Source organism: Bombus fervidus, chromosome 4 (genome assembly GCF_041682495.2).
Source record: "Bombus fervidus isolate BK054 chromosome 4, iyBomFerv1, whole genome shotgun sequence".
In the NCBI taxonomy this organism is placed as follows: Eukaryota; Metazoa; Arthropoda; class Insecta; order Hymenoptera; family Apidae; genus Bombus; species Bombus fervidus.
The window spans coordinates 16,532,493-16,556,267 of record NC_091520.1 but is presented as its reverse complement, the minus strand read 5'-3'; the positions used below and the strand labels follow the sequence as shown (position 1 = coordinate 16,556,267).

Sequence of the window (23,775 nt, the reverse complement as noted above, 5' to 3'; positions counted from 1 at the left end):
TAAGAGATATTTCTTCCGCTAAATTTTAGACGTAATCTTTAGACGCGATATATACGATAAATATTCATAGTTCCTTTGCGTCGAGCTGTACGGCTTATGAAATCCTTAATTAAGTAACGCACGTAAGTATATTGGAGCCAGTATATCTTCCAAATCTCGCGTTTGTATTCGTATTTCCTTGGATCTCGTATATAGAATTCCGTTTCTCAAAGCAATTTCACTTGTTAGTTAAGGTAACGTCAAAGCATTACGTATTATCTATGAATTTCGTTTATAGAAATCCATTTATTTATTCATCTTTAGGGATATAAGTATTTATAGGCTCGTTACTATTTCTAAATTTATTAAATGTAATTTTCTAATTACTACTATATTTAGTATATTTGTAACAATTCCACGGTTCTGTAATTGTTTTGTTTGCATACTATAGTTTCTTATTTTTCATAGTTGTATCGTCTCACGGTACACAGGCACAGGTATACGACAGGCATCTTTATTTTCTAAATTTATAGAAATTATGATTACTACGCAAATGGCAGCTACCATAAGAAAAATGTATACTGTGTAAAAACTGTGAGAAAATTATAAAAATCTATCGAAAGGTTTCCGGTTAATTCGGGTGAAATTATTCGACGAAAATTCAGCGTATAAATTAAACAACAAGGAAACTAGCAGCGAACAATTTCTTTTATCGTTCAATATAGATAATTCCGACATTTTACGCTACGTTGAATCTTTTTTATCGGAGTTTGAGTCGTTCGTCGCTATATTTTATTTTTTAACTAAGTATATCGTTGCCCCAAATCACGTTCCTACTTCGTCGAAAAGGTAGATATATTCTAGCAACGAGATCCGTGAAAATGTATTAGGTTGTTGCAAAAGTTTCTCTCGTTTTATAAGGAAATAACGAATGCGCGACATTGAATTTTTATTTCGATCATACATAATTCAATTATAAAACGAAAGAAACATTTGGGACAACCTAATAGCATCGAAATACGTCTATAATTATATAAATAAAAAACTATAATAATAGTAACTATAAAATGATATAAATACAAAAATATAAATAAAAACCATCTATATTTCGACGATAGTTTTTTGCTACGGCGCGTACAGTACAATAAAATGGAAAGGTCAGATCGATTCCGCGAATTCCTGTTGTTAGGTAACCTAGCTGCTCTCACGTAAAACTGGCTGCTAAGAATGTAGTTTTCGGAGATATATGTCCGTTAAGGTATTTAACAGCATAAGAATAATTATACTAACGCTTATTCGCTCGAGCAAATGTATCGAACCTTTCGTTTAATTAAATTACAGACTGAAAATATTCGTAAGAATTCTATCTAGAATTCTATCTAAAAAGTAAAAAATCCACAACATTTGCATGATCGTTGATTAAATAATGCTAAAGGTGCACGTTCTTACGTCATCAGTAATAACATACAGTGCAAAGTGGTTTGGTTAAATCGCTTATAAGTATAATTCAAAGAATGAATTCTGAATAGAAAGAACTGTTATAGGGACTATACTGTACTTTGAGTATTTTACGTATCTCTGCGTCTTTAATACAATTACTCTTTTACTTACTATTTATCTTTTTAAACAAATACTCGAAAAGTCAATATATATTTAACGAGAATTATACTCGTTGCGAACTTCAACCGTCCCAAAACGTTTACGAACACCGCCCTAAGGGCTAGTCTTAAGATATTCTCCCCGGGAGAGTCGTATCGAACGTGTTCGTCCGACAATTCCACTCGCGTGCATTTATCCCGACTGGATGCTTATTTCGAATGGATATTCGGCGTTCACGCGATCAGAACGTCGCGTTTCCGCTCGCATGTCGGGAAAACCTGGCACTCCGTTGACTAATAAGTCTAGAGACGTTCAAAGACGGCTTTTAACGATTCGGCCGCTGATTTGTGGCACGTGATCCTATGTCCGGTAGTAGAATCGTTCACGCGAACGTATTTACTTACCGACTATCTAGCAGTGCGTACGCTTGTTCAAGGTAAATGGAAACGTTCTCATCGATTCCAGTAATGAACGTGTTCGAGGCACGTGTGTCATATAGCGAGGTGCGTGATTGAACGCGAGTTAATGGATTTATGATACGACAGCAGAGTATAGCGTGTGCGTTAACAGGTGACGTAGTGGCTGCTGTGATACAACGTGTGGTTTTAACCCTCGAGGAAGCGTAACGTACCGCTGCGAGGCGATCGAAGTTAGAGGTGGAGAATATTTTTATATCTGCGCAGATTTATATTGTCGCGAAGATAACTGAAAGGAGACTTAGACAGAAGTTTATCGAACCTGCTACGTAATATGTACGTTGGTTTGCGGATGAGTAGAACGCGTTTTGCCTCGGCCGAGCGTAGATCGCGTATTTCTAGCGCATCTTCTCAGTGCAGAGCGGAGAGACTCAACGCTGAGTTGTATTAATATTAGTCAGATATTAGTACATGTCGCACGTATAGCGCATATTGTTGTACAATACGTTATGTTGATAAGTGTGGATTTTAATTGCCGAAATAAAAGTAAAGGAACATTAAGATTACACTTAGAATTCATATTAACACGTTCGTCGCCCAGCGTGATTCGGCTAAGTTTCCTGCGGGGCCCAAATCCGAATGTAAATAGAACGACAAGCAGGAATTCATCGTTTATCGCCTTCGATTCATTATAAAGAAAAGATTATTTATTTCTGAAATGGAGAAAGCAATAGGCTATCCAGCTAGAGTATTCCGAGGGGTCTCATGGCAGATATCTCAGATCTTTCATTTAGTCGAGAAGCATACTTGTGAGACGTACATCGGTGATTTTTTTCTCCTCAAAATGTTCAGTAAACAGCGTGAAAATATATTTGAAAGTGATTAGAGTAGAGAGTAGTCTATAACTATTTTTCGAAGTTCCCAAAATCACCCCAAATGTGTTTGGAATGTTTTAACGAATACTATACGATATAGGATAATGTAATATATTATCCAGAATATAAATTAATAAAAAGTATGGTATAGTGTGTTTTTAATATTTTTATGTTGTATTTTATGTTTATGTAGATATGTGTTAAAATAGTTTTAGATTTATTTAATGAACGATTTCCAGGATCTTCGTCGATGTACATTTACACGCGTCTCGGCACTCTCTTCGTCTCACCATCTTCCATACCACACTGCCAACGGAACAGTTGCATTCATCTGTTTTTCGAGACGCTAGGCACACACATACTTCCATACATTCATATTCACATACGTTTGTCACTACTACGCGGCTAGTCTAGTCTAGCACACAAAATTATACATATCATATAATTACACATAGTATACGCAGAGGTGGAAAGAAGGAGATGCGATCGATTAATTCTGACTTCACAGGCTCAACACATCGTAAAGATAAACACGCGTGTCGAGCATCGGATGCAAGTGTCACACATGCGGCAATACAGCTGCATAAAGAATACAGCGATGAGTGATAGCGAACAATAGACGACGCTACCTTCCCTGTGTCTATGCCAGTCTATTCTGCACCGCCCTCGCGAAGCGATAAAAACATCGCCTACCTCGGTTAACCAGTTAACCGCGGAATTTAGGTTTAAAAATGTCTCACGGGGTTAGGTCACGGAGTGCGTAAATGAATACAAGCGACGACGAGTATACACGTCAAACGCAGTTAATCGGTCAATGTAATATAATTGTAGAACGTAAGCGTAAGTTCTGAATACACTGTCCGAGGAACGGCATATTATAACGAGTACTAAATATTATACTCGTTATAATTCATTTTTTACAAGTACCGCGCGAGTATTAGAGTTCGCACAGATCAGTTGCGTTATTCCAATCCGCGTTTTCTCAATATTTACGCGTCTGCGTCACTTTTCGACCTACTCGTATCGTCAGAAATCCTCAAATGCGTCGCCTCAAATCCACACTTTTTAATTAAACCGCAGTGTAAAATATTGCTCCGATGAAACTCGAAAACAGTTAAATTGTTCGTATTCGCTCGTGCAGGGACTCGCACGTGACACCTAAACTCTATAAATTCTGTAAATCTACCGTCAAAAGTCAGCGTAGTTTAAAGTACTTGTTGCTCGATAGCAACGAAATGAAATGAAACTCGACAATGGCTGAAGAATCGTAGAGACGCGACATTAGCGAGAATCAATCTCGAATCTTAACTCTCGTTCGCGTCAAGTCTAAAGCTCGTGACTCTTCCTAACAGTCACGTGGCTGGCTCGTCGGTTCAATGCTACTATTCTACGCTGCTACTCTGGGACCCTTATATCCTCGCTCAATAGCCCATTAATACGTCATTAACCGAGGTGAGATGACTAAATCAACGATACAAGGTCCGCAGAGGCGATTACGGCCGGGATCTAATTCCCCTTCGTTGTTCGCTTGTTTGGGTCGAGGCGAAGTTCCGCCTTTCGACGATGGTCGCCCATTATATCGGCGAAAGGTTGGACGAATTGCTCGAGAGCCCGTTTAAACGGTTTAGGGATTAGGTAGGCCGGAAGTGGCGTGATTGCACGCTGAGTTGGAGACGCTTATTGTTTGCACTGTATAGGAGTATTTTTAGGAGATTCGACGAGCGACTGCTCGAAGATTGGTACTTGGAAAGGGTGGTTCTTTGTCGATGGGGTGAGGGTATTTTAAGGAGATTGCTTGGTTATTGGACTCTGGATGGTTTATCGAATTCCGCGCACGGATAAACGGCTCACTTGTATCGATTTACGTTGCACGCTATGGTGGTCGATCGTTACCGGAGGTGGAAAGTCAAATTTGCTTGACGCAAATATTTGAATTTTTCGGTAAGAATATATTTAGAACTCGAGAAAATTCGAACGAGTAGCATAAATGCAGGGTGAAAAATAAATCGCTGGGAAACCTTCGAATCTGTAACCTGTTTTAATTTCTATTTATTTTATTTCCAATTAACTTTATGAGATTAATCTTGGATCGTGAGAATGAATCTTGAAAATTGGAACTAATCTTAGATCGACAAGCCGTTTATCCTCTGTTTGAGAAATCACCTAGGAACAAATTGCTTTTTCTATGTTTCGAGATACTCGTCGTAGTTGATGATACAAATTTAAGGATCTTCGGTTTCGATGGATAAAAAATAGGGCAGCGTGATAAACCTTAAACGAAGAACTAAGGAGATTGAATTGAAATTACTCGTTGTAAGAATTCGTTCAATTTCCTAAGAGGTTTTTACGGGAGATGTTTTTAGAAGAACGTTCGAAGAGTGTTCTGCGAACTACGCGGGGATGATATTACTAAGAAGCAATCCGTATTAATGAGTTTGATCAAGGAAATATTTGGTTTCCGATGATCGAGGTAATTAATCGTTTCTCGCATCGTGCAAATTTTACTTCTCATTAAGGAAAATAATATTTGCGCCACATAAATCGGATCGATAAATTTTAATGCTACGAAGAGGAAAGTTGGCTGATTTCTTTTTTCTTTTAATAAAACCTCACTTTTGCAATATTGGAAAGATTTAAAGCGGGGATGAAACTCGCGACTATATCAATAGCTTTAGCAAACTTTAAAGATTAACCGAGTTGTTTAAACGTCGATATTTTATCGAGAACTGCGCAGTTCGAAGATTTAAATATTTGTTCTCGCAGGCACCGATAATTTTAGAATAATATCTATTATAAGTGAGAAATAAAGAATACGATTATTATCACACGTATTCGCTTTTCTTTTTCAATAGATATTTTTTTACAAGCAACGGATATTCATTTCACAGAAATTAAATTTCCCAAAGATTGATCCGATTGTTTCATCTTCTTTTCGTACATTGTATTATTAATTCGAGGACCAAACAGTTACAAATTGAATCCAGTTACTTTCAAAGATTAGTGTTCTATCGTTGTCTATTTATTGTCGCGTCGAATAATTAGTCGTTAGCCATAAACTTCGTTCAGGTAAGTTACGTTACAACGTCTTATATTCGAGCGATGTAGACGTAAACTCTTGTGTCTGAGTGTACTTGTGTAACGCGATCCTGAAGTTGTCCGAGGTCGATAGAAAAAGTTTTATGAATGAAATACGCGAAAATGTCCGCGAGGTCGCTATAAATTCTTGGCTACCGTACAGTTTTACGACAGCTGAATTTATCCATGTTTTCTGCATTGCAGGCGGTGTCGGAGAGGCTCGAGTTGGCACCCGCTGGAGGAAGATCAGAGCCGCAAGTGAGTACCACTTGAAAATGTACGCTTCCTTTTCCTTACGAATGTCATCAAGGCCGCGTGCCACTCAGCGATTTTGCATCGCGACGAAATTCCCACCGTCGCACACACGAGATGTCTGAAATCTCTTCCATTCCAATACACGTCCCTCCCATTCATCCCATTTTCGCCAGTCTTCAACGTTACGTAACTCGCGAAATCCAGTTCGCTGCCTGACGAAATGTTCGATTTTCTAGCCGCGCGCCATTCCCTTCAAATTAAGATCGTCCTAAGGTCCGCGTGCACGAAAGAGGCAAAGAAGAGAACAGAAGTACGAGATGTATTTTATTTCCTGACCCGAAAATAGCGATAAATAAGGCAATTAACCGGTCAGCTGTTGCGAAGTTGTTTGAAAAGCGCGTACCTAAAATTCGTGGCGAAAAGTAAGCGACGACAAGTATACTCGTCAGACAGAGAAACGACTTTCAAGAAATGTTATTATTGCAATTTACTGCGATTACTAAATTGCGATTTACACAGGAAATTGTAGCTACCTTTTACGCGTGACGAGTATACTCGTCGTAACACGAAATATTGTCGTTTCTTCATGGTCAGCATACTCGTCGAAAACAGCTCACTGGTCAGAGGAATAACTTTAACGCTGTAAGGATTTTTCGCGTTTTGCAAATTCCTAAGGGGACTCGTCCATCCCAAAGTGAAACTTACTGCCGAAAGTAGCCGGTTATAGCGTCAAAGAATTTTCAAGCGAGTAGAAAAACGCGACGACGAGTGTTTATGCGAACGCTATGCATTCAGGTTGCTACGTTATGCGAGGCTGGAGAGGTGTACCTGGCGCAACACATGGGCGAACAGGGACGTTGGGTCTCATCCGCCGACAAGAAGAGCTGCATGACGGATAAGCTAGAGATTCTCGAATATTGCAAGAAGGTAAGTTCATGGAACGTTGTTCGTCTCTGCCGACGTTTACATTCAGCGTGATAAATGATTTGATTTATACCCGTGATTTTCAACCTTTCCAGTAGAATCGAGCAGCTAGAGCTAACGTTAGGACCCTGGATGAGATCTAAATGTTTGAAGTTTCTGCAAGATAATTAAATTAGAAGAACAACGCTCATTTTCTTATAAATTATTCGTAAACATTTGAACAACTTTTTACTTTATATGTAATGATTTTTCTTCTATAAGATTACGGAATATCGTGTACTAAATTTGCTTAATACCGTAGATAGAAGATAATTAAATTAGATGAACAACGCTCGTTTTATTATAAATTACTCGTCAATATTTCAAGAACTTTTTGTTTCTTACGTAATCATCTTTCTGAAAGGTTAAGGAAGATGATATATTAAATTTACTTGATACTATAGGTAAAAGATAATTAAATTACAAGAACAACATTTGTTCTATTATAAATTATTCGTCAAATTTTGAAGAACTTTGTACTTCGTACGTAATCATTCTTCTAGAAGATCACGGAAGATCATATATTGAATTTGTTCGATACCGTATATTGGCAGAGTGCTCGGCCAAATTTGCCTGGGAATTGTTTCCGTAGTTTTGGAGTAAATAGGTCATCAATTTGACCCCTTCCCATGAAGATAGAACTCGATTGTGGGTTTGCTAAAATTAATATGTAGAATAGTTCGATATGTCAGAAGTTAACCTTGCTTCTCGAGTAGTTCGAAATTACATAATTTGAATTATTGTTTAAAGCATATCAAGCACGTTCTTCGAATGTCCGAAGCTGTTTAAATAATTCGGCGAGAATGTTTTCAAACTTTCGCGAGCAATTCAACTACATACTTCCGTACAATCCATACTCGAGTTACGTAGTTTTGTCCGAATATTTAATACTTTGTATCGTCTATATAAAATTTCGTGACTATCTACATCTTCTATTTTATATATATAAAATATGTAAACTATGATCGAACGAAATTTACGATCTTCGCTTAATTTAGATTACAAATTTCGCGCAATTAAAATTTCCAATTTTTAAATTAATATTAATTTGTCCCAAAAGCGTCTTTGCACAAACATGAAGCCCAATATTGTTGTGATCTTTATCTTAATAGAACAAAATAGATATAGTCGCACATAAAATAATGTAAAAGAAAAAATATTGCGCATCTATTATTTCCTTATAAAGAAACTTTTGCCACAACCTAATACAAACTTAAAATATATCTCCCCGAGTTAATTACATAAAAATAATTTGAAATTGCGATAGGAACTTCCCCTGATTTCCAAACAGCTGAACTAAATTCAGTAGGACTCGTTTATTCAAACGATTCGGACATTTGTATCCTATCATCCACTTTCAATCTACGAAGGGATGCGCGAATTTATTCGTCGTGTGCGTACCGGTTGTTAATTTACGGAAACGAGCGCACTGCAGTTTCGATATCCGCGAGGCAACCACCTCTCTCTGCTTCTCTCGACGCATGCCCGTGTTATCGAGTGAAAGGTACGATAATTTCGCGTGTCGTATAATTTCGTCGATCGAAACGGAACGCTGTAGTAAATACGCTTACTCTAATTATAATGAAAAATTGAAAGAAAAAAAAAATAAAAAGATATATAAACCAGAGCTCGGAATAAGAATTCTTAAATGGATACTACTAGGTCGTAGGTGAACGACGATTATCTGGGTCAAGCTGTAGGGATGTTACGTGCCACAGATTATCGATAATTTATTGATATTTATTAATTTATGATGTACAGAGAGTTGCAAGGTTTAACAGCCAAACTTTGTTGGTATATCTCGTGGGTATAATCGGGTAAAAATTGCTCGACGATATAACGACTTACGGGAGTTTTAGAATATTTTTAAGGGTCTCTCGCGAATTATCATGTGCGTTGTACGAAGCATTTTGAAAATTTATTGGCATTGTAATCACAGGCTATCGTGATCATATAGGTAAAGTTGAAATAAATTTGTAAAAAAGATATATATACACATGTACAGAAGCTACAAAATATTTAGCGCAAGTATATGTTTCATAGAGTATTATACGACAAGAGTACTTGAACAATTAATCGTTCGTTCGATGGGAATAATTTTACGTTTGTTATACGTCTCTCGTAGCTATTCGCTCTACATATTAATTCTTTGCTTATTTTTCCAAATATATAACTTGTAACTTGCATATACATTTTCAGATTGCTTTCAAGTTTTATCGATACAACTATGACGAACGCAATTGTTGTAGCGCTAACGAAATATGAAAATATTTCGGATAGAAAGTTACATTTACATTTGTATTTCTAGGCTTATCCGAAGAGAGACATCACCAATATCGTGGAATCGTCTCATTACGTGAGGGTTAACGGCTGGTGCAAGCCAGGGAGAACTAAATGCAAATTGTCACGTTGGGTCAAGCCGTACAGATGTCTCGGTACGTATTAGCATCAGAATTGCTCTCTGATAAGTGATCTGGATGGACAGTGTTTCAGTTTTCATTTAACTTTAGCAGCTCGTTTCGCTTTAATGGAGTCGACGTGGCTTTCTAAGTCAATAAAGAATGGAATTTTGACGTAAAGGTAGAATTTGAATATGCAGATGTATGTACGCGAAGTGATTTCTAGTGCAACGTTGAATCTAAAATATGGAACAAAGGATTCTCTCTTTTTTTTTTTTTTTATTATTCGAAGCATTGCCTCCGAGAGAGTCCGATTGCGATGAACCACATAAAAGATTACAATTTCCATTAGCACGATTTTTAATTTATCTGATTCTACCGTGTATTCTGTGTATTGTAAGTTACGAAGGCTGTCAGTGGCATTGAAGAATATGAATTGAAATTGAATATCCTAAATTTTAAGAAACTCGACTCTGATCTAGGCTGAATGGTCATCTACCGTATAACTCAGTGGTACCAATTAACAAGGTCTCGTTCATAATTCCTATTTCTGCACGTTAACGTAAATGTCTGTCGAGAGCAGTCGTTAACGCGTTGAAGCGAAAGCGAGAAATTAGTATGTTAGCCTGGCAATTTCAATGGGAAAAAGTGTACACGGACGATTAGTAAACGCGTACTTTTACTATTTGCGTTTGGTAAAAGCATAGATAAAAGGCTGAATATTTAAATGGTAGAAAGAAACCTAACGCGGTGAGAAGATCTCTGTTGAAAATGTAAAATCACCTGCTGCTGCTGACTAAAAATATATTCAAAGATACGTTCAAGATACGATTTAGTGTGCCAACGTATATTACTTTTTACTCTTGACACTCGTATATTTTTTTACAACAGAAAAATTGTGCAAGGAAAAACATTTGCATGTCCCAATAACCATTTTGTAACACCGCTGATATTACTTTTATGCATATCTCAAACAAATTTAAAGAAAGCTCCTGTTTTCTCCACCTCCATTCTTTTTTTCCAAAATTATTGCATTCCGCGTGAAATTTATGAATTCGAATTTAAATATGCATGAAGAGTATCTGTGCTAAAGTTTACCTGCGTACGTTTATTAGTTATAACGAAAACACGGTTTATCGCTCTATTCTCGCGTCAACCGAACGTGTGTTCTCGTTAATAAATATGATTAGCCGGCTATATGTATATCGCCTTTGCTTTGCAACGTGGCATTCATAAGGAAGTGAAAAGAAATAGGTTAAATAGATCCGGATGGAATAAAGCGTTCGTTGAATAGGATCACGCGTACACAGGATGTCCTGGATTTTCTCTGTAAAATATCTGTCAGCATATACCGCGAATAAAAACAAAAGATAAATTGTTATACATACATGGTTGCAGAAATTCTTAATTAAAAACGTTATAACAAAAGTACGAAACAATAAAGGACTATCTACCACCGGCTCTTATCTCTAGCATTTATAATAATTTTTGTGTAACAATTTCCATAATCTACGAGTAAACAAAATTTCATATCTTTGTTCCATATCTTTTAAGATTAAGCATTACATGGCACAGGATACAGCGATAAAGTTTGCCACATTTAGCACATCCTGTATAATATATGTTGTTCAGAAGTGATATTTCCTTTAGATCGTTATCTCTCAGTTTCTCTCTCAGCTTATTAATTCCGCGAATTTAAAGAGACTCGGTTCGGTCGATATGAAAATTGCTGCGACGCACAAATATTTCCAACTTGACGCTCGTAATAATCATTCCGTTAGGATAAGATCTTTATCCGTGTTTATTTCCCATTTTCCATTTTCCCAGTGCCTCGCAGGCATTGTATCGATGCGATCCGGCTAATATATTCGCTTTAAAATTCAAATCCCCACCTCTCGCCCAGTTTCCCGATAATTTAAATCTTCTTGGCGATCTTAACAAACGCTTATAACCGTTAATATACTTTCCTCGACTTCGTCCATGCTAATCGGACGTCCCATTGCCGTATCATCGTAATAACAGATTTCCTCGAGGATCGTTTAATTCGTGCAACAAGAAATATTTCAGTCATGCTACCGAGCTTGGTAATTGGGAGCAGGGATTTTTATTCCCTTATTAAATAGGAAATTTTATTCCGCTTAACAGGTTCCACGTTAAAATAGAATTCAACGAGATTGAAGTTGTCCAAGATGTTTTTGATATTTGAATTTTAGATGATCGATGAATCGTTTAGCTTTAACGTACGACTGTAGGCCAGGCGAATAAAAATTGAAGATTCACGGGGCGTTTGTCGAATCACGGGCTCGCACACGAGTATAATAAAACGATAGAAGGCCCGTAATAAAAAAATATCGCACTACACGTCACAACGTTCCCCTATAGAATCTCTACTCGAAGCTGATAAAACGACTACGAGAAAGAGATAAAATTTACAAACAGCCCCCGTGAAGTATCCTTCTGGCCATTGTGAACTTTTCAATGTTTAAATTTCAACTTTTTCCTTTTTCGCGCAACATCTCCGCAACGATGGATTTTTAACAAAAGCGTAAAAAAAGTATCGCTGCATTTTTCGAGCTTACAAATTCTGTTGCTGTTATAAATTTACGTTCACGCCGGCGCATTTATAAATTCCGAACGACGAATGAAACGCAATTTAAACGTTTGGCGTTTTCGGCATTAAAATTGTATTAAAACCTCGTTGTACAATTTTTGCGAAACGTTTCAAAATCATTTATTTATTCCTTTTGCGTTTTATTCTGTTTGTGTAAAAAATAAAAAATGTAATAACTCGCAGCAATTATTCATAGATGAAACAGCTTGGGTTATAAATTGGCTGCCATAAGCGTTTCCTAAGTTTTCCCAATAAAAATGTAACTTCTTTTTCTTCGATTTTAATAAGGAACGGTAATTTCAGCAAAAATTGTTTAATTTCGCCGTGCGCACGAGATACCAGCTATTTATAAATTCGATGGAGTTTTCGCCTCGTACCGCGACAAACAAGAAATCTAAATTCCGAATTCTTCCACAAACTACGTAAATTTATTAAACTTGAACTCTCTTCGTCCGAAATATCTCCATCGTTTCGAGTATCTAACAAGCGAAAGCGTTAAATTGTACAAAAATTGGTACGGTTCGTAAAAGAGATAACCCCAGAGAGGCAGAATTTCTTCATAAATGCGAAGATCAATTTTTTCCCATTAATGGAATAACGTATCGCGAGTATCGAATACGTAAATATAAATGTTGCGACGAAAAGCGTTTCTAATTTGGTTGCCAGTTCGCGTTCACGAGATTCGATTGATTTATGTAAACTTTCACGAGCAACTGTACAACTTTCAGTCGATGCAACCTGTAACAACCAAGTTGTTAATAATCAAGCTGTTCCCACGACTTCGTACACGTCGTAAACACCTGCTTGCTGGTGTAGAGTACGGAACGTAATCCCAAGCGAATTCTGACCGCAGTCTTAGGATGCCGTATACAAGTTTGCACCCCCAAAGCGAGTCACTCTGATTTGCAGTTTCTGCCGTATCGATTCCTGCGAGTCGTGTCGAGTGGAGTTGTGCCGCGTCGTAGCGCTAGAGTGGCTCTCGTTAAGGGGTTGAGTAGACAGCTATGGACCTGTACGTGTACCATGTGACGCGATCTCTGCCTCGTGTCTCTTTCAACGATAAATATAGGCGTGTCCATGCCACAGTACCCGACCTTTTCCCTTCGCTTTTATTCACATCGACACATTCTCCTTTTCAGAGGGACCGTTCCAAAGCGACGCGTTGCTCGTGCCGGAAGGTTGCCTGTTCGACCACCTTCACAATCAGACGAAATGCTGGGAATCTCACAGGTAAGCTAGCCAACGAGCGAGCGTCTCGTCGATGACGAGCCAACGCGTATCGATTTACGTGTCCGCCACCGCGTAACCCTATCCTCCACGACCATACGCTCCATCGGGGTTCCCAGTTCGATAATAATTTCAAGTTGCCTTTGAAATAAGGTACCTGCTGCCTCGTTAGGTGACCGCAGCTAATCCCACCGGAATTTTCAGATGGCTTCGTGTTTGCTCACACGCTCGGTTTAGTCCATTAAACGTTCCTTGGTCGAATAAAAATCCACCGTCTAATAATAAGCAGACAAACGTTTACATTTGTTCGACGCTTAATTAAAATCATCAGAGAAAGACGACGTTGCGACTTACTCTGCTGATTCAAGGCGATGCTCCAAGTGCGTCGCGATAGCTGAATCGTGGACGTTTGTACAGCTTTATATTTTTATGAATCCAAGGAGCGAACAAAATTTGTTTCGTCTACCGAATGTTATCAATAGGTGCCTTTACTTTGGATATTTTATACATTTTCGCGCACGTGTATTCTGTAGATTTTTGCAGCCTTAGAATTCTCGAAGACTCATCGATATCCACTGTCACAACGATAGACCGAGGAACGTGTCCGATGGAAAGAGCCCCGTTGAAGATAGCGAATAGAATCTCCCAAACCAGAACATATAACGCAATTCTCTGAAACGCAAGCTCGTAATTCGCTGAAAGGAACAGAAACTGGGAACATAATCCGGGAATCTTCCGTTTCAGATGGAACGCGACCGCAGCCGACACCTGCAGAGAGAGGAATATGAACCTGAGGAGCTTCGCGATGTTGTTGCCCTGTGGAATATCGCTGTTCTCTGGCGTCGAATTCGTGTGCTGCCCGAAACACCTCAAAGGTACGTAACGTACGTACATTCTCTCATATCATCATTCACGTTCGTTCATCGACGACTTTTCTCATCTCTGTGTTGAACGGTGTAGCCCCTTAACGCATTCGCTGTTACCGACGCACACTAATCTATGATCTAATTGGCGCTATTTGGTTGCAATTCCGTTGCGTTTTATCTTTCCTCCCATTTTAACAAAGTTTTTAACAAAGTCATTATGTTTTGACAGTTAAACGATGCAACGAACGATGACGCGATAGGAGACTGTAATTATTACTTAAAGCTAAAGGTGACGCGTGGAGAGAAATCCAATTCCAGTGATAAAATAATCGTATCGCAGTAGCAGCGAATGGGTTACACCGCCTATATGCACCGAAATGAGACGCAATGCACGTATCCGATTTTAAGTTACGACATTTGATTCTGTCGAATGTGAAAATACATTCTGAAATCCTTCGGTGCGTGTCCTGAAGTCGATCGAGTCGACTTGTACAAAGTTGCGAGGAGAAGACGTTAAGAGATTTTATTGAGAATATTAAACTTCGAAACCGCCGACTTCGCCTGATATATCGCGTACGAGATCCTAAAAGCATTCGAATACCCGTAGACGCATTTTACGAGCGCGTTGTTTGCGTTATACGGAACGTTTGGAAGTTTCAAGTTAAACGAACTTTTGCCGGTTCAGTTCGCTTGTCCGAATATGAACTCCTGTTACGTAAACGCAAAGCGATAGGTGATGGAGAAAATTCAACTACCTTGTTATAATATGAACCGCGCTACGTGAATTATTTGTTCACCGATGAATTCAGATGAATAGGGTTTCGCTGTAGTCTATTGTCGGAATTTTATTTTCGTACCTTATTGCACGTTACAACGTCGAATCCATTATTTATTATATTTCCGCTAACGCACACACATTTTCTGGCATATCAGTCGCGATATCGACGATATCAGTTCGAATTTTAGGAATGACGAGTAGCTCCTTTTGTACGAAAAATTGAAAAAGAAAAAAAAAAAGAAAGAAGAAAAGGAGGAAAGAAAACGATCATAAGCGAATAAATCAGGGAAAAACGAGGAGAAGATTGGCTCACCGTTATGGTCGATCTTAAATTCACGAATTTTTTCCTAAGAATATCTAGTCGATTTATGGAAGATCGCCCTGAACACTTTATATTTTCGATAGATTTACGTCCCTCTCGAAACTCTTTTACCGAATGAAAAACGCGTGGTTTCAACGTGATGGAATTTCCATAAATCCTGTTCGCCTTTCCATAAACTCTCGACGATTGGCCATATTTTATCAAAAATTTTGCTACAGCTATTTGTTTTAAATTTTATATTCCATTTTTCTTGCAACACGGATCTCACACACGTTTTTACAAAAAATAGAAACAATGTTTGCAATAACTAAAATAATTAACGGTGTTCGCCTTGCGCATATCGATGAAAAACGTAATCTGATTATACAACGGATGAATGTAATTATTCACATTGTTGCAATTTTACCGGAAAGAGAATCGCGCTCGAAACTTTATCGCCGTATTTCGTACAGCAGATTAAACGAATTTTATGAAGCGATATTTTTGACAGTAAATTACATTTTCTATTTTTTTTCTAATTTTCATTAAAATCTAGTCCATTGCCAATTAATCCTACGTTGCTCCTTTCTGTAATCCCATGTCCTTTTATTTGGTTTCGCAGTGAAACGTTCGTTTTCCGGTCTCTTCGAAACTTACTCTTCGTCCTGATAATATTATATTTCCGACTGGTACAAAGTTTCGACAATTCGTCGATTTAACTGCTTTTATCGTAGATCGTTCTCATTTTCGACTATGTCTTGTTCAAATCTCCCGCTGTTCGATGCCAGAAGAAAACGATTATCTTAATGTGAGGGATATTTTTCGAAATCCAGCGAATTTATCGATTAACACGTAAAAAGCCAGGAAATGAACAAAAGCCTATTTCGTACGTTTTCCTAGCCGTCGTCTTCCTATTGAAATTCGTCTTACGGTTTCAACCGTAAGTTGTATCGTGAAATCTAGAACTCGATCCGTGCATTGCAACATGTTTCAGATGTATATAGGCGGTAATAGTAGATACTTTGTATTTTGCATGCTCTGCTGTTGTCGTTGCAACTCACAGTAGCTCGTTGCATGATTATTATTGGAAAACGTAGCTATGAATATAAAGTGAAGCAGAGTCGAAGTTAAATAATTCGTCCTCACCGATACCGATACTTATAGCAAGCTTCGATCGTAAATGAGGAAAAACCAGGTATTCGCGAATAAAGACATCGAATAGTTCGTCTGTTCGAATAATTATCCAAATAAAAATTTATTCGAATAACGATCGATTCTGCTTACCATGTAAACTCGGTAAAACATGTTGGCCTTATTTTGTGTCCGCGTGTATGTAATTATTGATTCATTTTCACGACTCGCGTGTTTCGAACAACGTAGGAGTCGAACTCGTGGCCCGACGTTTGATCGCTGAAAAGGAAAACGTGTTATTGTAATCCGATCTGCGCGCAAAACGATGGAAAATATTACGTAGCCCGATTCATCTATTTGAGTAAATACTATCGGCGTTACCTGCGAAAAACGCGTTCTTTGTCGTTCTCTCGCGTTCCATTCTCGCTTTAAATCGGGCCCTTTTTCGCACGTCGAGCAATACCATTCTAGAATTCATCGAATCTCGTAATATCGTTGAATCGTTTCAACGGTTCTCGTCGTTGTTCCGTTAATCATCGATGTATGTAAGCTTTTAACGAAGTGACAAAGGAGACTTAACGTTTGGAAACCGTGCCTATGACGTGCGAACCGTTTAAAAAGCACAACGTACCCAAGAAGCGAATGAACGACGAGAAAAAGAAGGACGATTTAATAAGAATTAAACGTTCTAATAACGCAAATTAATTTAATAATTAAAACCCGCGTCTGTTCGTTTCTCGCTCGATATTGATCGCGAACAGCCGTCTGATAGCGAGCTTCGTGCAAGCCATGAGCTCAAGTACGTCGGAAAATTAGATTCGAACGGCCAATTATACGCTGTACCAACGAGCCGAAATATTTAACTATGCTGTATCTTCGCTGTTGAATCGCACGCTGAAGACTATTATTCGTACCGTACATTAATTTCCAAGTTCAAATACTTTCGCGAACCACTGTACGTCAGCCAATGTGAAAATTCGTAGAACCAGTCTTTTTACTCGAGTATTTCGTATTTAAAGGATGTCTATGTACATAGACTTTCGCGATTGACTGTAAGTTCCATATTTCCAATTACGTTCATGAAAATCCGAGTTTACATAAACATCTGCAGTTTACTTATCAACGGTAACGTACACGTTGAACTTGATCGCGTCGCTACTTTGTGCCCTATTTGCGATCGAGCGTCGTTCGGGCAACTTGAAAACGAGAGAGATAGAGAAAGAGAGAGAAAAGAAGAAACGGAGAAAGAAGGTAATGGAGGGAGAGAGAGGGAGAGAGAGAGAGAGAGAGTGCATTAAGAAAGTGGGTACACTTCGATTCACCCTCTCCGTTTCTCCACGGGGTAGTTTACCCTTGCCGCTTCTATCTTACTCGCTCGTGCAATCAATAACGGCCGTCGACGTTCCCGACGACTGCGCAACGTAATACTATGGTTTTGCTCGTTCCTGCGCATCTTTTCTTTTCAATACACGATGCCGATATGCCTGCTGTACGTGTGTAGCTAATAAACTGCAGCCAATACGCTTATCCATCGTAGCCGCACTGTCTGCTGGCTTGATTCGCGACACGTCCCCTTGGCTTTCCACCCTCGAGCTTACTGATCAATAGGAATGACCGATGAATCACCGACGAAATTCCAACCTCCGCCACCGCAACCATCGTCGACCAACCACCGCTCGTAGGGTGGTGCTTTCACCGGGTTTATTATGTACGCTGTGTTGACAAGCTTGTGACGAAGTCTCAATCACGAAGAGGAGGAGGAGGAGGAGAGAGAGAGAAAGGGGGAGGTGATTCTGTCGTATAGCAAGAGAAATAATCAGTCGGAGAATGGAGAATAATCATTTATTTTCTACATTGGCCGGTGGAAAGAAGGTAGAAGTTTAGGGGTTTCAGGGCTTATAATTTCTCAGAGGGTTGTAACCGTCAGAGGGATGAAAAGTTGAATTAAAAAAAAAAGGGTGATGATTAAATCTGATACAATAAGTAAAAGACGGTTAGCAATTTCGTAGATTATATTCTTCAATCTTCTAAATTATATATTCTTCTTAATAAAGAATATTATAGAATATTGTAAAGAAGGTATACTTTTCCAGAGACCTGGAGAGTATTCCTTTGATATAAGAATCGGTATTCGAAGCGACAAACAATACCAGCAAATTTTCAACATCCCCACGTCTCTCGTTTATGTATCTTCTTTTAAAATTACCTTATCTGAAATTATACGGTCAGTTCGGCGACACGTCCAACTTTCCTACCGTCAAATTCTTCTACTCGGAAAAGACTGGTAGGGGACGACAGGTAGCGGTGACGAGTTACTTGTTTGCACATTTTGTTTATGCCGCTATTTTTAAGAGAGCCGAGCGTCCAGCTGTGCACGGTTTTCAACGGCGGTAATTTTCACGGACGAACTGGCAAAGCGTTCTTTCCCTCTGTGTCCGTGAAAATACGTGGAAAGCCCTCGGTATCGGTCGGTCGGAGGGGTTGATCGTCGGTCCCTCTGTTTCTTTTCGGTATATCGTCGGACAAATCTTGATATTTCCTTCCTTCGTCGTTGGAAACTTGCGGATGAGCGTCCCCTCCGAGGGCGGGTTCGATCAACAACGATACGTCGATACGTTCGTGCAATAGCCGGACGATATTCTCGATGGAAAAAGTGCCAACACAACCGCCACGTGACCCAGATAAAAGGATAGCGGCGAGGATACGACGGGCGAAGCTTTTGTCTGCCTTTGCAGAACTCGAGAAGTCAGCTCATCAGCGTGTCTATTCTCGGAGAATGGGACATCTCGAGAACCTAGTTAGTCAAGACGGCTGTCCTCTTCAACATAACAGAGACAAATTAGAGTTTTTCACGGTGGAAAAGGGACGCGAGTCGCGGAAAAACATCGCCTTGCCGGAGATGCAACGGACAGGCGGATTTCGAAATGCGCGATCCCCGCGGCATGTACCTCCCCTGTAATTTGCATTCGTTCTCCGTGTAGTACTATCGGCAGCTTTTATGTTAGCTATGCAAATTAATTCCGTGACTCTCTCTCTCTCTCTCTCTTTCTGTTTCTGTCTCTGCCGTTTTGCCGAGCGAGATTCAAATTTTTCTTTATGCGTCGCGTAATACGAATTTAAATCCTCGTTGAAAGGATGTCGGTGAATAGAAAAGATTTTCGTCGCACTGCATACGTGTCAGCCTATGTCGGGTGGATGTGCAAAGATTTGAAACGAAGTCAAATGACGCTGTCGGGAAATAAGTTGTTTCCATCGATTTGCTATTTCTCTTTCGGAAAGAATTTATTGAAAACGGTAGTTTCACTCTGTTTCGACGTCGAATAAAGAATTTTCATATGCCTCTCGATCTTAGTCAACCAGTTAGCTGTTACGATCTCTTTGAAAAGCGCGTACCTGAAATCGTGCGCGTGGCAAGAAACGAGCGATGACGAGTATACTCGTCGAACACAGAGAATGCGTAGCTGTTGCAATAGAATTACAGAAAATAGAGTTAGAAAAAGAATAAACCGTTTTATTTTTGAATTTTATTATCGACAGGGCTCGTCGTAACGCGAAACGTTGCCGCTTCTTCGTGACGAGTATACTCGTCGGAGACAGCTAACTGGTTAATCACTTCAGATAGAAGGATGGATAATTTGGAATATCAGAAGAGTTTTCTTAAAACAGCGGACAGAACTTGGGCGGAATGTAACGAATTTTAACAAGTCCGACGATCTCGGTAAAATATTATTTACATTTATGTGTAATTTGCAGAAAATATGAAAGCCAAGAAACCGATCGACCTGCCGATTCCCAAGAGTATGGACGAAGATCTCGACGAGGACGAGGATGATCTCGAAGATGACGACGGCCTGGACACCGACGCGGATGACGAAGATGACTCTGAAGCTGATCCCGAGGACGTGCTTAGCGATCAACCCGACGACGACGAGAGCGACGAAGAATATCTCGACGATTACAATTACGACACCACGACGAGGTAAATTTGCATCGAACCTGCAAGTTTAACTCATAAATATTAAATATAATTTTAATCGATAAGGACCAGTTGTATCCCGTGTTCACTTGAGATCAAGTAACGCGCTGCTCGTTGCAGGTAGAACGAAATCCTCAAGGACATTATTTAGAAATTACCCGCTTTTGATTAAAAATTACTAATTACCGATCTACTTAATACCATTAAATTTTACCAATAAATCCACCTGATTATCGCATAATCGTGAATAATATAACGTTCATTTACTAACGAGAGATGTATGCACGTTCTGTCCAGTCGATTGTCAACGACAGTTTCAACCACGGAGAAACCGAAACAGGACGTGACCGCGATGCCGTTGCCAGTTAGCACCAGCACACAACAGTCCTCTCAATCGCAGAGCACACCGGATCCGTATCTGACTCATTTCGATCCTCGTTCCGAGCACCAGAGCTACAAGCAAGCACAAATGAGGCTGGAAGAGGTGCACAAGGAGAAAGTAACGAAAGTAAGCAGGTGTTGTTACCACCTAGCTTTCGCTTTTCATTCATTCATTTTTCCTTGAATAAACCAAACGATATTATTGTCTTTTCCTTCTATTTTTTTCTTTTTTTTTTTTTTTTTATTCTTGTTCACTCGGTTATTCACTTTTGCTTTCATTCAATTTTCCTTGTTTTCGCTTCTTCGCTTTTGTTGAATCACGAATGACGTAAATTTATCGAATGAAGAAACAAGCAGTTTCGAGAGACAGCTATTACGGAGGACAGAGAAAAATAAGCGGTCGAGTTTCCAGAGATAGCTATTATCTCGCGGGACACTAGTGTCGAAATCTTTGTGCTACAACGTTTTCAGGTGATGAAGGACTGGAGTGATCTCGAAGAGAAATATCAAGACATTCGTGCCCATGACCCGGTCGCAGCTGATGCTTTCAAACGATGGATGACCGCGCGATTCCAGGAAACCGTTGCTGCTCTGGAAGAGAGCGGTGCCGCGGAGAAACATCAGTTGAGCGCTATGCATCAACAAAGAGTACAAGTACGTGATTTGAGTAGAATAATCGATGCAGGTGACGAGCATTTAGAAAGGAGACAGTCGTGGATAGATTTCAGTAGCCGAAGGACACTCCTATGTGCGAATCGTAATAATAATTATATTCTTCTTCTTCGTATTTTTTAAACGTCGTATTCCGTACCGAACAAGCTAATATATTGGGTTTTTAAAGATTTAGTTGATATAATATATTTATTGTTTTATTTGCTTTGGTTTATTCTTTTGCTTTATTCTCGAAATTAGTTCATGCAGACCCATCATGATTTTATTTAAAATAGATGATCTTCTAAATTTGCATGTACACATTCTTACATGTCTAATTTATATTATGAATATCGTTTCAAACTTTGCAAACTATGTGGTTTCTAACTAATGATATTCTCTCCTTTTCTAAAATGTTGGAATTAAGAGTTTAATTTGATTTTAATAGAAAGAGAAACGCATAATTGTAATATTATCTTAATTGGTACATAGTAGAATTATATATATACAAATTTCTTTCGTACTAGTAAATTATCTCCACTTAGATTACAAAATATATCATAATATATGGATCTCATTTCTTCCTAAAATGAGCGCCGTTTATTGCTTAATTATATACATCGTGTATACGAAAAGAAAAAGATAGAGGCAAGTATAATATTTATTATGTATGGTATTAATTTACAGGAAGCTGTTAAACAAAGAAACGAGGAAGCAATGTCATGCTACACAGCTGCTCTGAACGAAACTCCACCAAATGTAAGCTTCTCAAAAGATATTCTATATTCCATATTTTTACATTCCATAGAATTCTATATAGAAATATTCTATATTTAAGTATTCCATTCGCAAATCCTCGAATAATATATCACCCTCTTATTTCTTGTTCAGATGCATCGTATTCAGAAATGTCTTCAGAAATTGCTTCGGGCTCTTCACAAAGACAGGCACCATACTATTGCTCATTACAAACATCTGCTGGATAGCAGCTTGGAACAAGCTCAACGCGAGAAGCCAGCAACATTGGAACACTTGGCAGAGATCGATAGAATTACCAATCAGAGTCTGTTGATGTTAGAACGGTAACGTGTCGGTCGATATAACGTAACAGTCAACGTCTTAGAATATCAGATTCCAGATTTTGACAGTGCAGAAAAAATACATATATTTTAACTTAATAGAACACTATATGTATTTCGTTCGTTATATTTAGGTATCCTGATTTAAGCGCAAAAATTGGCCGCCTTATGGATGATTACGTTTTGGCCCTCAGGAGCAAAGATGAGACTCCTGGACTGCTGCTAGCGATGACACGAGAAGCGGAAGCAGCCATCTTAGATAAATATCAGGCTGACGTTACCAGTAAGCAGCAAGGTAACTTCGAAACTTAACGAATGAAGAACACAGGGAAAGAACATGATAAGAACGCTCTTGACTTGATTTTGTGATAAATATAATAAGGAATATTGTAATATAAATTTGGTTAAAAATGCAAAGAACCTGTTCGATGTAAAGACATAGTTGATGAAGCTTTGAAAAAAGTAAAGACATATAACTGCCAAGATAAACAATCTTTTAATATTATAGTAAGTAATGTTTTTTAAATTATGGTGACAGCGAAAAAATACGTGTTTATCCCAGAAACAAGGAAAAGGACAACTTTGGTGACTGAATTTCTCTCTCTCCTATAAAAAGATGTTATTTATTGTATTCTGCTCCCTCGACTCTCATCGATAATGTTCAACAAATGCGACAAAATTCGACAAGAACTATATTTAAATATACTTTATTGATTTATAGAAAAAGAACATCAAAAACTACTGGAACGAGTACGCAAGGAGCAACGCAAAGCTGAACGTGGCGAGTTACGTACGGAACAGGCGCAACAGGAAGAAAATGACTCGATAAACGACAACAAGGATATTCAACAACCACCAGAACAACCGTCCGCAGTAGCAGCTATGCACAGCGAAGGACTTGTAAGGGCAGCTCACAGCATGACACATGATATTTCCCACTCTGAACCGGTAAATATAGTCATTAAATTGCCTGAATAATAATATCCAAGAAATATCATAATACGAACATATTTCTATCCCTTTTGTTATATAGGGTTACTCTGTGAGAAGGGAGATGTATCACAGGGAAAGTCGATCTGTCTACTTCACACTTGCGTTTGCTGGAATCGCACTTATGGCTGCAGCAGTGGTAGGCATAGCAATATTCAAAAGACGCAATGCAAGAAGCCCTCACAGTCAGGTACATAAAGAAGAAGACTGTTTTAAACGAAGT

At 38.8% G+C, this 23,775-nt stretch overlaps 1 protein-coding gene across 6 annotated transcripts in view; it reads left to right on the top strand.

The window, feature by feature from the left end:
• Positions 1–23,775, top strand: part of Appl (amyloid-beta-like protein) — a 49,133-nt gene that overhangs the window by 21,044 nt on the left and 4,314 nt on the right. For 3 of the 6 annotated variants that reach the window (XR_011799630.1, XM_072001632.1, XM_072001631.1), the window contains 13 exons: positions 6,149–6,202; positions 6,995–7,126; positions 9,471–9,597; positions 13,312–13,402; positions 14,144–14,274; positions 20,229–20,454; positions 20,749–20,959; positions 21,304–21,486; positions 22,171–22,242; positions 22,375–22,565; positions 22,697–22,857; positions 23,284–23,510; positions 23,596–23,742. Coding sequence is in view for 5 of the 6 variants with exons in the window: in XM_072001632.1 (XP_071857733.1) it covers positions 6,149–6,202; positions 6,995–7,126; positions 9,471–9,597; positions 13,312–13,402; positions 14,144–14,274; positions 20,229–20,454; positions 20,749–20,959; positions 21,304–21,486; positions 22,171–22,242; positions 22,375–22,565; positions 22,697–22,857; positions 23,284–23,510; positions 23,596–23,742 (1,953 nt within the window). In the remaining variant the exon portion in view is untranslated. The remainder of the gene's footprint in view (positions 1–6,148; positions 6,203–6,994; positions 7,127–9,470; positions 9,598–13,311; positions 13,403–14,143; positions 14,275–20,228; positions 20,455–20,748; positions 20,960–21,303; positions 21,487–22,170; positions 22,243–22,374; positions 22,566–22,696; positions 22,858–23,283; positions 23,511–23,595; positions 23,743–23,775) is intronic. The other 3 variants (XM_072001633.1, XM_072001634.1, XM_072001635.1) reach the window with 3 other exon arrangements.